This window comes from Tachyglossus aculeatus, chromosome 17 (genome assembly GCF_015852505.1).
Source record: "Tachyglossus aculeatus isolate mTacAcu1 chromosome 17, mTacAcu1.pri, whole genome shotgun sequence".
NCBI classification, from domain to species: domain Eukaryota; kingdom Metazoa; phylum Chordata; class Mammalia; order Monotremata; family Tachyglossidae; genus Tachyglossus; species Tachyglossus aculeatus.
Genome location: NC_052082.1, coordinates 54,065,946 through 54,078,306, shown reverse-complemented (window position 1 = coordinate 54,078,306; position 12,361 = coordinate 54,065,946). Strand labels below are relative to the sequence as shown.

Here is a 12,361-nt window from a genome sequence, read left to right as displayed (position 1 = left end):
CTAACATTAAATGTAAAACCACAGTATTTTTCGTCTTTCAATTCCAGAGCCTTTCAATGGATGAAACAGTGGATTTTTCTCCTTATGAAACTGTTCTCCAGCAGAGAATAGCAACGACTTTCCATTTATACTCGAACAGCACCCCCGAGTGTCCACCAGTGGGATCACAAATCCGTAATAAAATCATAACTAGATTCCTTGCTGAAAACAAGCATAATAACGATAATCATCATCATCATAATAAAAATAATGATGGTATTTGTTAAGGCCTTACTATGTGCCAAGCACTGTTCTAAGCACTGGGGGAGATACAAGGTAATCAGGTTGTCCCACATGGGGCTCACAGTCTTACTCCCCATTTTACAGATGAGGTATCTGTAAAGAGAAGAGAGAAGTTAAAAGTGACTAGCCTAGGGTCATGCAGCAGGCAAAGGGTGGTGTCAGAATTAGAACCCAGGTCCTTTCACTACTAGGCCCATGCACTTTCCACTATACCATGCTTCTTCTTGGCCTTTTTTCCCCAGAAGGCTGCATTGTTTTCACATACCCAAAATACTGCCCTGCAGTGCCCATAAGAGATGTGACGGAAACAATATGGGGAAAATGAAAATTTGTTGCAGGGAAATTGGGCAGGTAACAGTCAATCAATCATACTTAACCTCTGCAGACGTTAAGTGACTCCGGGGACTGTGCTCTATCCGCCAGGCCACTCTGCTTCTCTTAACGAACCTTAACTTCCACTTTTTTATAATAATTATAATGGCATTAATAAATGCCATTAATGCATTTTCTCTTAGCCTCTGCAGAGAAGTGTTCTAAGTACTTTAAAGTCCCAGGCTGCTTCTTATTCGTACCCAGGGCAGTCCACATAGGTAACATGCTTTACTGACACAAGGAGATTGTTGGAACAGATTTGCATGGAATGAGCCATCCAATCTGAGTCTCCCTTAGGTTTCTTGGGCACTTTGACTCCCTGTCCAGGAATGGTCTGTTTTCTAGGGAGAATTACCACAGGAGGACAACAGTGTGCCACTAAGAAGGAAATATCTCACTATCCTGCTGGAAATTGTGGACGATCTGGCCTAGCTGTCACTTCTCCATGGGCCGATCACTTCCTATCAAACTTTCCTTCTTATTTTCAAAGGGGGATGCCTTTGATATTTCTTGCTGTCATAATTCCATAAATTTTTCAGAGGGCCACATCTAAATCTCCCACTCCTCGTCAGGTACTAGGGCGAGGCAGCAGGGAACTGCTAATCTTTCTCGCGGAGAGGTGCTTTATATCTGCCAGGTGGAGAGAGTCAGCAACCTCCGCTCCAATTTGTCTCCCGATTTTCCTTCTCTGAGGTGGCCAGGAAAATGAATGGAGTGGCAGCTGGACGATTTATACCTTTTCCCAGGTTTGCAGAGATAAATGATCTAATAATTTCTAATATGATGATTGCTTATGGTCCCTGTCCAGAAGACGAATATCCTTAGAGAGAGGTGGGAGATTATTTGGGAGGTGAGCACTCTTTTCTAAGGCCTTCTGGGAGAAAGACAGAACTGGCCTTCAGCTTCCCCGCAGGGGCAGTCTTCTCCAAGACATGACTGGCTGTTTGTGGGGAGGGGTTGGGTTGGGGGAGGTGGCTAAACTAGCTCCACAGGTAAGCATCCATCCCCCTGGAGGCAGGGCCCTAATAAATAAGGCAATGCCTTAAAGAAATTCATTGATGGACACATATAACTTGGAACAGAAGATGAAAATCCATCTCACGGTGTGTTTTCTCCAATCACTGATGTTCAGTTTCAGTCACCAGATGCGCTGTTACTTTGATATGAATAGGTGTGGGGAAGAAAGGTGAAACAGTGAAGGGAGGATGGGAAGGAAGCAGCGTGCTTAGTGGGTTGAGAACCCAAGCCTGGACTGAGAGGATCTGGGTTCTAGTCCCTGCTCTGCCACCTACCTCTTTTGTGATTTTAGGCAAGTCACTTAACTTCTCAGTACCTCAGTTTCCTCAGCTGTAAAATGGGGATTCAATGCCTGTTCTCCCTCTGCTTAGGCTGGGAACCTCATGTGGGACAGGGAGTATGTCCAACTTGGTTATCTTGTATTTATCTCTGCATTTAGTACAGTGCTTAGCACATGTAATCACTTAACAAATACCCCCATTATAACTACTGATTGATTGATTGGATGGCTTTTCCCAGCAATCCCTCACCCCAGTTGGCTGGTATGAGAATGACTTAGAATTCCAGAGGGGGCATTGGGTGGAGGAAAGGATGGCTGACGATGATTTATGGGAGTGCACTCAAATGTCTGGCCAGAACCTTGTTGGGGTGGGCTGTAGGCTGAGGTTGCCCTACCCTGTACGGTTCTGTCCAGCACCAGGGCCAGAGACCTGGGTCTCCGGGAGGGTCTCCGGCGAGAGGATGAGGCAGGGAGAAGGGAGAGAGGAAGGAGAAGCAGTAAGGGAGACGGACCAGGGGATGGAAGGTGGGTGGGAGAGAGGAGGGAGGAAGGAGAAAGGAGGAGGCGAGATGAGCCTGGGGATGGAAGGAGGGTGGGAAACAGGAGGGAGGAAGGAGAAAACAGGAGGGGAGATTTGCCAGAGGATGGAAGGAGGGTGGGAGAGAGGAGGGAGGAAGGAGAAAACAGGAGGGGAGGTGGGCCAGGGGATGGAAGGAGGATGGCAGAGGGGAGGAAAACAGGAGGGAGAGGAAAGTAGGGAGGGGGGAGGAGCAAGTAGGGGATGGAAGGGGTGGAGATGGAGGAGGAGAAGGAAGGGCCAGAGGAGGGTGAAGGAGAAAGGGGAGGGGGCAAGGGGGGAGAGGAGGAGGAGGAAGGAGGCGATGGTGGAGCCGTCCCCTTCCGCCCGGTGTTTGGGGCGGGGGGCAATGGCGGGGGCTGGCCGGGAGCAGGAGGAGACGGCGGACTACTCAGACATAAGCGACTCGGAGTTCCTGGACCTGGAGGAGCCGGGGTAAGGACCTGGAGGAGCCGGGGTAAGGGTGGGGAGGGTCTCCCCTCGGCCCTGGAGTGGACAGGGACGCCTGGGGTGCAGGACCAATCTGCCCTGCCCCATCCCCTCCCCCGTCTCCCTACCTGCCCCTCCACTTCCCTACTACTTCCTTGCCTGCTCCACCCCCTTCTTCCCTCCCTAGCCCCCCTCCATCCCTACCTCCTGTGCCCCTCACCCCCATCTCAGCAGGGATGCAGCTGGACTTCAGTCCAGCCTCCTCCTCCGGGTCAGAGAACAGCAGGAGCTTTTGTTTCAGTGTCCAGCCACCTCCTGTCCACTGCCCTACAGCTCGGGGGGGGGGGGGGGGGGGGAGAGAGAGAGAGAGAGAGAGAGAGAGAGAGTGTTTGCACCCATGCAACCACCTTGGAGGGGCTGCATGTTTATAATGTTTATATCTGTGCACCCATTCCCTCTGGGGATGTCTGAGAATAAAGGGTAAATCATCTGGCGGAGCGGCGGTTGGTGGGGAGGGGGGGGGGCAGCAAGTGAAATCTGGCAGTTGCCAAGAAGAAGGAAAGAGGCAGACACGATGAAGAGGAGGGGAAGGGTCTGGGTAAGTGGGGCAAGGGACTTAGTTTCCTCTTTGTGTTTCCCCTCATGATTTTCTTCTCTCAGGGTAAAGAGTTCATTGCCCATAGGATGGTGTCTCATGCCCACATATTGTAAGTAAGGTGTTTGCACACACCTCAATCAATCGATGGTAATTATTGAGCATTTACTATGTGCCACACGCCTCCATCATCTTCCAGGAAATCTCTGAAGAATACACAGCAATAAGAACTAAGCAGGCCCTAGGAATCTCCAAAGTGAACAGGAGAATCAGTCTAGAAGACCCCCTGCCTGCCTCAGTTTCCTTAGCCGGGATTTTATTTCCTGTAAACGTAATGCCCTTTGCATTGCCAGAATCTTCCCCTCCAGAAGCCACCTATAGTCACATTAAAGTAGTTTGGTGTGATGAAATTATAGTGATAATTAATATTGATGACATTTATTAAACATTTAGTATGTATCAAACACTGCAGTAAGCACTGGGGAAGAATCAGAATAGTGAGATTGGACAAAGGCCCAGTTCCACCAGAAGTTCACAATCTGAACAGGAGGAAGACCAGGTATCAAACCCATTTTACAGATGAGAAAACTGAGGCCCAGAGAGGTTGTGACTTGCCTAAGGTCCCAGAGAAGGACAGTGACTGATATGGAATTAGAGCTCAGGGAGGGAGAGGTTGTGTGCCATCCCCATTTTGCAGATGAGGAAACCGAGGCCCAAAGAAGTCAAGTCACTTCCCTGTGGCCACAAAGCAGGATAGTGACAGAGCTGGAATTAGAACCCATATCTCCTGATTCCTGGTCCCGTGCTCATAATAGTAATAATAATTGTGGTACCTGTTAAACACTGTGCTAAGCACTGTGCTAAGCCCTGGGTTGGATGATAGGTCATCCGGCCAGACACAACCACTTTCCACTAGACCCCGCAGTGACCTGGGGTCCCAGAAAACATTACTGTTATGGAAAAACAAGTTCTCACCAAGGAAATCAGGCCGGTTCCTCTGGTTCCTTGTCACTGAGGCAACGGGAGGCTGGGTGGGCCTGAGTTCTGGAGCCCAGAAGACTCCATGTAGTTTCTGGTGTGTTCAAGGTGGCACCTGTTAATAATAATAAGCATCATTATCATCGTGGTATTTATTAAGTGTTTACTAAATGCCAGGCACTGTACTAAGCTCTGGGATGGATACAAGCAAATCGAGTTGGACACAGCCCCTGTCCCATGTGGGGTTCACAGTCTCAATCCCCATTTTAAAGATGAGGTAACTGAGGCCCAGAGAAGAGAAGTGACTTGCTCAAGGTCACACAACAGACAAGTGGTGGAATTAGGATTAGAATCCATGATCTTCTGACTCCCAGGACTGTACTCTACCCACTATGCCATGCTGCCTCTACCTGTTGTGTTTTCAGAGACTCGGAGCAACTCAGCTCCTCACAGAGTCGGCCTGGGACATCCAAAGGAAATCCAGGTCAGGAAGCTGGCCCACCGGGGGGCCCGAAGCGGAAGTGGGGGGTGGACGTCCAGACGCCACTGGAGAGACTCCGGCTCCGCTACCTGTGGGTCACCGACCTGACCAGCCAGAGCTGGTGCGAGCAACAGATGGTGTTCAGCAAGGAGCTCCCTGGACTCCAGGCCCCCGAGAGAGCAGCCGTGATGGACTTGGGTGCCAGCCTCCACCTGGCCAGAGGTGAGAGTCTGGGAAGCCCAGTCCCTGGGCTGGAACTGGGGGCTGCTTGGGGACAGTGACCCTTGACATCTCCCGCTAGGAATCAGAGCAGCGGGTGGGAAGCATCCCGAGCCTGCAGGAGAGTTGTTATCAGTAGTATTTCCTCCTTACACTCTGCTCTTTCCCCCTCTGTAATTTTTAAAGATTGCAGTATTTGTTAAGCACTCACTGTGTGATATTTAAGTGCTTACATTGTGCCAAGCACTATACTAAGCACTGGAATAGATACAAGATAATCAGGTCTCGCATGGGGCTTACAGTCTAAGTAGGAGAACAGGTACTTAATCCCCACTTTGTAGGTGAGGGAACTGAGGCACAAATAAGTTAAATGACTTCACCAAAGTCACTCAACAGACAAGTGGCAGAGGCAGGATTAGAACTCAGGTCCCCTGACTTCCAGGCCCAGGCTCTTTCCAATAGGCCATGCCGCTTCCCGTGCTTCTAAAACTATCATATTGTACTTCCTCAAGGTCTTAGTACAGTGCCGGGCATACAGTAGGTGCTCAATATATTCCATTGATTGGTAGATAAAACAGCAGTCTTCCCTCCCACGGTGCTGGGGGTGATGGCGGTGAGGTGATCCCAAGCAATGGATAAGAGCCCTCCCCAAAGTTCTGATGACATGGAGCCCCATCTGCTGAGTGGTAATTGCCCCATGTAGTTGGTTAAAGGTGTTCTTAAACTCTCACTATGGGCCAAGCACTGGGGCCAATGTAAGAAGATTAGATCGGACACAGCTCCTGTCTCAGATGGGGCTCACAGTCTTAAAAGCTAGGCAGCATGGCTACCCTCTTCCCCATTTTACAGATGAGGAAAATGACCTCCAGAGAGTTTGAGTGACTTCTCCTCAGCAGACCAGTGGCAGAAATGGGACAAGAACACCGGTTCTCCTCACTCCCAGCCCCAGTTTCTTTCCACTAAGACCCCCTGTTCCCCTCCTTCACCCCCCACTCCACATTAATTCTTAAGGGACCTATTTTGGGTAGGTGGAAAAGAAGAAATAGTAATAATAATAATTATGGTATTTAAGTGTTTAGCAGGCAGGCACCATTCTAAGCACTGGGGTAGATACAAGAAAGTTGGGTTGGACACAGTCCCTGTCCTACATAGGGCTCACAGTCTTAACCCCCATTTTACAGATGAGGGAACTGAGGCACAGAGAAGTGAAGTGGCTTGCCCAAGATCACACAGCAGACAAGTGGTGGAGCCGGGATTATAACCTGTGACCTTCCACCTCTCAGGCCCAGGCATTATCCACTAGGCCATGCTGCTTCTCATAAATCAACCAGGACACTTTGAAAGCTCTCTGAAGGCAGGAATTGTCTTTTACATATGCTGTATTCTCCCAAGGGCTTAGCACAGTGCTTTTGAACACAGTAAATTGTCCATAATTCAATTGACTGATCTCTCACCTGGACTCTCCAGCCCTGTTGAGTGACCTTGTCTTTGGAAGTGAATAGGGTCCCGGCAGCGCATTAACAGGAAATTGGAGGTCAGGGCATGGGTGGGGAATGGCGGGGAGGGTCTCCATCTCCAAGAGGGGAGGAAGCTGATGGCCAGAGCTCGTGTCCCCTTTCAGAGCTGGAAGTCCATGACATCATGACCATCCCCACAGCCACGGAGGAAGATTCTTGGGCCATCAAACTCCTGAATATCCTGACGATGATCCCGGTCCTGCAGTCAGGTAAGGTGGAGAGCATTGAGGCTGGGCTGGGCTAGGCTCCCAGTGCCTTTGGTAGGCTGTTGGGATTTCCAGACGCACACCAGGCTTGGAAGGGAATGCTCAGCTTCCTTCGCCTCTTTTCCTTCCTGCCCAATCACATCTCTCTCGTCCTTGGCCACTTGGCTGTTTCCCAGGGATATGCGGAACCGCTTCTGGGGTCCCCAAAATGCCTCATCTCCCTCCCATGGAGCCATCCTCACTCACTCCTCTGCTGAAGCCGTGTGGGTCCCCCCTAGTAGACCTCCTCCCTAATGGCGCGTTTAAGTACCTTCCCATTATCCCGTGGAGCCTCCATGGCACCAGTGATCAGCTGATTCATCTGTAGGTGACGTCCATGGCAGGGGTCTGTCTGGTGGATGGAGGGGGGCTTTCTGTCAGGAATGCCGGAAAAGCCTCCATCCTGAGACTCCAGGACCAAGACTTGCACAGAAGAGTCGATTCCAGTGCTGATGGCTGGCACAATCTCACTCGTTCTCCCTCGCCCCTGCCCATCGTGCTCTAGCTGGGGCCCCAAGTCCGACGAGCGAGGAGGCGGGCAGGGATGCGGCTTCGTCGCAAAGTGTCTGTGCCATCTTCCCTCAGCCCAGTCAGCCCCCTGTGGAACTGGGACCAGAACCCAGGTGTCCCAGTTCCCAGGCCCAGGCTATGTCCACTGGACTGCCAGCGGGGCTCAGGGGGTCCAATCTGGGTGCCCTTAGGAAGGCTTGGTTGAACCGAGGCAGGGGCAGTCGGGGTCTGACCAGGGGTTCCCAGAGTTACGTTCCTGGAGGATTTCAGGGTAATGCTCCCTTTTCTCTGGCCTTTCCCGGGGCCGAGACCCGGAATCCATGGACGGCGGCCCACGATCTGCTTGTGTGGGTCATGTGGGAGGCAGGAGCGGCCCGGGGAAAGGGGTGGGAGTGGTAGACTGGTCAGTCCCTGAGACGAGGGTTTGTTTGTTCTGGCAGGGGGCCGCATCCGGGAGTTCCCGGTGTTCGGGGAGGTGGAGGACATGTTTCTGGTTGGGGTGATTGACGAGCTGCACTACACTCCCAAGGGGGAACTGGAGCTGATGGAGCTGAAAACCCGCAGCCGGCCGCTGCTGCCCCTGGCCGCTCAGAAGGACAAGGACTGCTTCCAGGTAGGCAGAGGGGCCAGGCTGGTTTCTTCTGGTGCCACCTGGAGACCCCCGGGTGGTCCTCAACGCCAGCCCCCAAGGTAAACCACCCAACAGTTGGGCAAGTCACTTCTCTGGGACTCAGTTTCCTCATCTGTAAAATGGGGTTTCAATCCCTGCTCTCCCTCCCCCTTAAACTTGAGGCCGTGTGGGGCAGGTTCTGTGTCCGATCTGATGTATCTACTCCAGTCCTTCGCACAGTGCTCGGCACAGAGTGAGTGCTTGGTAAATACCACAATAATTCTTATCATCGAGCTGCTCTGCTAGGTGGGGTGGGGATTGCCTGGGTCTCGTGGCTTGGGTCGAGTTGGGTGGGAGCAAATGGGAGCGAGGGCTTTGTCAGGGTCCAGTTTCTCCCCCAGTGCTTGATGTCAATTAATCGTATTTATTGAGCACTTACTATATGCAGAGCACTATACTAAGTGCTCATGATATCTTCCCTGGGCTCCAGGTGCTCTGTGTGCATGATGGGAAGAGGGAACAGGGGTAATCTCCCTTCCGCTGGGCCCAGGTGTTCCCCAGTGCATGATGGGAATTAGGGAGTGAGAGGGACAGCTCCCTTCCCCAGGGCCCAGGCGCTCCCCCAGTGCATGATAGGAAGCAGGAGGGGGGGGGGAGGTCAGGAGAGGAGCCCCTCATTATTTAGTTATTTTCTACCACCCCCGCCTCAACCAGGTCCGCTTGTACAAATACCTCTTTGACGCGATGGTGCGGGGGCAGGTGACGCCCGCTGGCCTCGTCCGCCACGTCCAGCTGCGACCAGAACAGCCCCTCAGCCCCCAGGTCCAGGATGTGGCCCAGAAGACCGGCTTCGCGGAGGCGGCGGCCACCCTGGGCGAGCTGGCGGAGCTGGCCTTCCTGCGCCTGACCCTGTCGGACCTCCCGTGCATCGACCGCCTGCAGCTCAAGTATAGCCACCAGGAGAGCGGGGCCGCCCTGGGGGCTGAGCTGGTGGCCTTCGAGGAGCGCCAGGTGCGGGCCCGGGCACGGGACTGCGTGGCCTACTGGAAGGGGCAGCGGGAGCCGCGCGGGGTGGACGTGGAGGAGGCCTGGAAATGCCGGACGTGCGACTACACAGAAGTCTGCGAATGGAGACGGCGGGGTGGGGCCGTGGGCCAGGGGCACCAGGCCAAGAAACCTAAGTGACCTTGGTGGGGCCAGGTTGGGGGTGGCCAGGCTGGGTGGGGGCTGTCCTGCCCTGTGAAAGAAGGGGGAGGAGAGGGAGATGGCCAGGGGAAAGGATTCTGTCATTCCTGGTCAGGGCCCCTTCAAACTGCAGCAAAGGGGGCCAACAGTTGCTGATGGAGTGCTTGGGGGGCATTTAGAACCCTGCATCCTGAGCCCCCCAAGGGGTCCACATTCCCCCATTAGATGCTGGCCTCACAGACAACATTTGGGGAGCAAACCCCTGGTCTGGTGGTGGGTTGGAGAGGGATCTGAGTCCTCCCAGCCCCAACTCCCAGGAGCAGGAGTCTCCCCCCGACTCTACTCAGGTGTGATACCTCAACTTGGGGTCAGGGGCCTGAGGGCCAGAGCGGCTTTTCTAAGAAAGGCCTCCTTCTCCCACACTATTGCCCTTGTGGTACATTTTCAATAAAATGTCAGTCTATTTTCCACAGCAGAGTACATGTGGATTAGACCTGGCTTTCCCCCTGGAGGGGGGGGGGGCCTACCTCCCCAGCAGGGGTACAGAGACAAGATGAAGCCTTAGGGGTGGGGGGCGGTCATTCAGCTGTCCAGAAGGGGCCAGGATTGACACTCAAGGGATGGTGACTCCAGGAGGGTTCAATGGACACCCCCCTCACCCTGGCCCTTCCCAGGGTGGGTGAGGAGATAGACAAAGAACCTTAAATCTGGTGGGCAGGAAGTTCTGCTTCATGCAGAGGGGAATGAATGAGCACCCCTCTTTTATTCACTCATTCGATCATATTTATCGAGCGCTTACCGTGTGCAGAGCACTGTACTAAGCACTTGGGAGAGTACAATATAACAGTAAACAGATCTATTCCATGTTCAAACAAGCTTATAGTGATCCTGCCAAAACCCTCTAAGCCACAGCTGCCCTGGAGAGAAATCTGCTGGGTAATAAAAATAGTTACTCATTTCTCATGGGAAGCAGCAAGGCCTAGTGGAAAAAGCATAGGCCTGGTAGTTAGAAGACCTGGGTTCTAATCCTGGCTCCACCATTTTTCTGCTGTGAGACCACGGGTAAGTCACTTAAATTCTCTGTGTCTCAGTTCTCTCATCTGTTAAATGGGAATTAAGAACTGCTAGCCCCATGCAGGACAAGGATTTGTCCAAACTGAATAACTACCCAGCGCTTAAAACAGTGCTTGGCACATAATAAGCACTTAACAAATATATATTTTGTTATTATAAATTATTCCCCTCTGCATGAAGCTGAAACTCCCTGCCCACCAACTTTAAGGTAATGTGTCCGCCCCCTCACCCAAGCCCCCCACCACACACACTCATCCTCACTCCTCTCCCATTACACCCCAGCTCACACACTTCATTCCTTTCGAGCCACCCTAATCACAGTGTCTCAATTTCATCTCCCTTACACCCTCCCTCCTTCCTGGAACTCTCTCCCCCTTCACCTAGGAGTCCCATCTCCAGGAAGCCTTTCTTGTTCAATCTCTCTTCCTGATCATACTTCCTCCGTCCAACTGCCACTTCATCCCTTTCTAATTACAAAGCTTTTGTTTATGCCCATGCCCCCACCCCCTGGGTTCAAATCTTTCTGCTCTGTTGTTATTTATTTTACCGTCCATCCCTCCTGCAGGTCTGTAAGTTCTTGGAGGGAAAGAATTGTGTCTCTGAAATCAATTGTACTCCCCAAGTACAATGCTCTGCACGGAGTACGTGCTCCATAAATGCTATTGATTGGTTAGCTGGTTTGTCCATTCAATCCTATTTACTGAGCATTTACTTAGTACAAACATTGTACTAAGCACATGGGAGAGTATAATTTAACAATAAACAGATACATTCCCTGCCCACAACATCTTAGGGATCAACTCCCTAGGGCTCTTAAGAAAGGCTTCTCCCTTCCAGCTCTGCCACTTGTCTGCTGCGGGACCTCGGGTAAGTCACTTCACGTCTCTGGGCCTCAGTTACCTCATCTGGAAAATGGGGATTAAGACTGTGAGTCCCACATGGGACAACCTGACTACCTTGTATCTACCCCAGTGCTTAGAACAGTGCTTGGCACCCCGTAAGCGCTTAACAAATACCATAATTATTAATTATTATTATTATTCCAGGGCAGCAGTTAAGGGATCCTACAGACAGCAGGTAGTCCTCTGGGTGACAGGAGGTGGACCCAATGCCCACTCCCAACCTGTCCCAGGCTGGTTTCCTGCTGGAGGGTGGAAGGTTGCTGGCAGGCCTCGTCCCTACCCTCAAAGTGGTCTACTTGGGGGAGAAAGGGGAGGGGAGAGGACTCCTGAGAGTAATAATAATAATAATGATGATGGTATTTGTTAAGCGCTTACCATTCATTCATTTCATTCATTCGTTCAATCATATTTATGGAGCGTTTACTGTGTGCAGAGCACTGTACTAAGTGCTTGGGAAAAACAAGTTGGCAACATATAAAAACGGTCCCTACCCAACAATGGGATCACAGTGTAGAAGGGGGAGACAGACAATAAAACAAAACATGTAGACAGGTGTCAAAGTCAAGTGCCAAGCACTGTTCTAAGCACTGGGGTAGATATGAGGCAATCAGGTTGTCTCACGTGGGGCTGACAGTATTGATCCCTATTTTACAGATGAGGTCACTGAGGCACAGAGAAGTTCAGTTCAACTTAAGAAGTTCAGCGCTTAGAACAGTACTTGGCACATAGTAAGCGCTTAACAAATGCCATCATTATTATTAAGTGACTTGCCCAAAGTCACACAGCTGACAAGTGGTGGAGCGGAATTAGAATCCATGACCTCGGACTCTCCAGCCCGCGAAAGTAAAACTGGCGGGGGGGGGGGGGGTGCAGGGGCACGACCTTTGAGAGTAGAACTGGGTCGTGGGGGTAGGGGGAGGATGGATGCACGACCCCTTAGACTGGATAAGGGAGGAAAGCGGGAGCAGAGGGGAAGAGCGGTAATGGGGGTCCCTGGTTGGGTCCGGGGCTTCCTGGGGGTGGAGGGGCCCGGCAGCTCCGCCCCCTATAAGAATGGAAACTGAAAGTGGTGGCGGGAGGAGGGAAGG

General features: G+C 52.0%; 1 protein-coding gene across 1 annotated transcript; it reads left to right on the top strand.

The window, feature by feature from the left end:
• The first annotated feature begins 2,877 nt into the window (after window positions 1-2,877).
• On the top strand, window positions 2,878-9,297 carry EXO5 (exonuclease 5). The gene is made up of 5 exons (XM_038759674.1): window positions 2,878-2,963; window positions 4,956-5,233; window positions 6,852-6,956; window positions 7,943-8,115; window positions 8,827-9,297. The coding sequence occupies exons 1-5, from the start codon at window positions 2,878-2,880 to the stop codon at window positions 9,295-9,297; spliced, it is 1,113 nt and encodes a 370-aa protein (XP_038615602.1).
• Window positions 9,298-12,361: the final 3,064 nt, after the last annotated feature.

Bases quoted from the DNA above. Each gene is read 5' to 3' on its own strand.
- EXO5 (XM_038759674.1), top strand. From the start codon at position 2,878: ATGGCGGGGGCTGGCCGGGAGCAGGAGGAGACGGCGGACTACTCAGAC. The intron at 2,964-4,955 runs GTAAGGACCTGG...TTGTGTTTTCAG, and splicing joins CTGGACCTGGAGGAGCCGGG to AGACTCGGAGCAACTCAGCT. The intron at 6,957-7,942 runs GTAAGGTGGAGA...TTGTTCTGGCAG, and splicing joins GATCCCGGTCCTGCAGTCAG to GGGGCCGCATCCGGGAGTTC.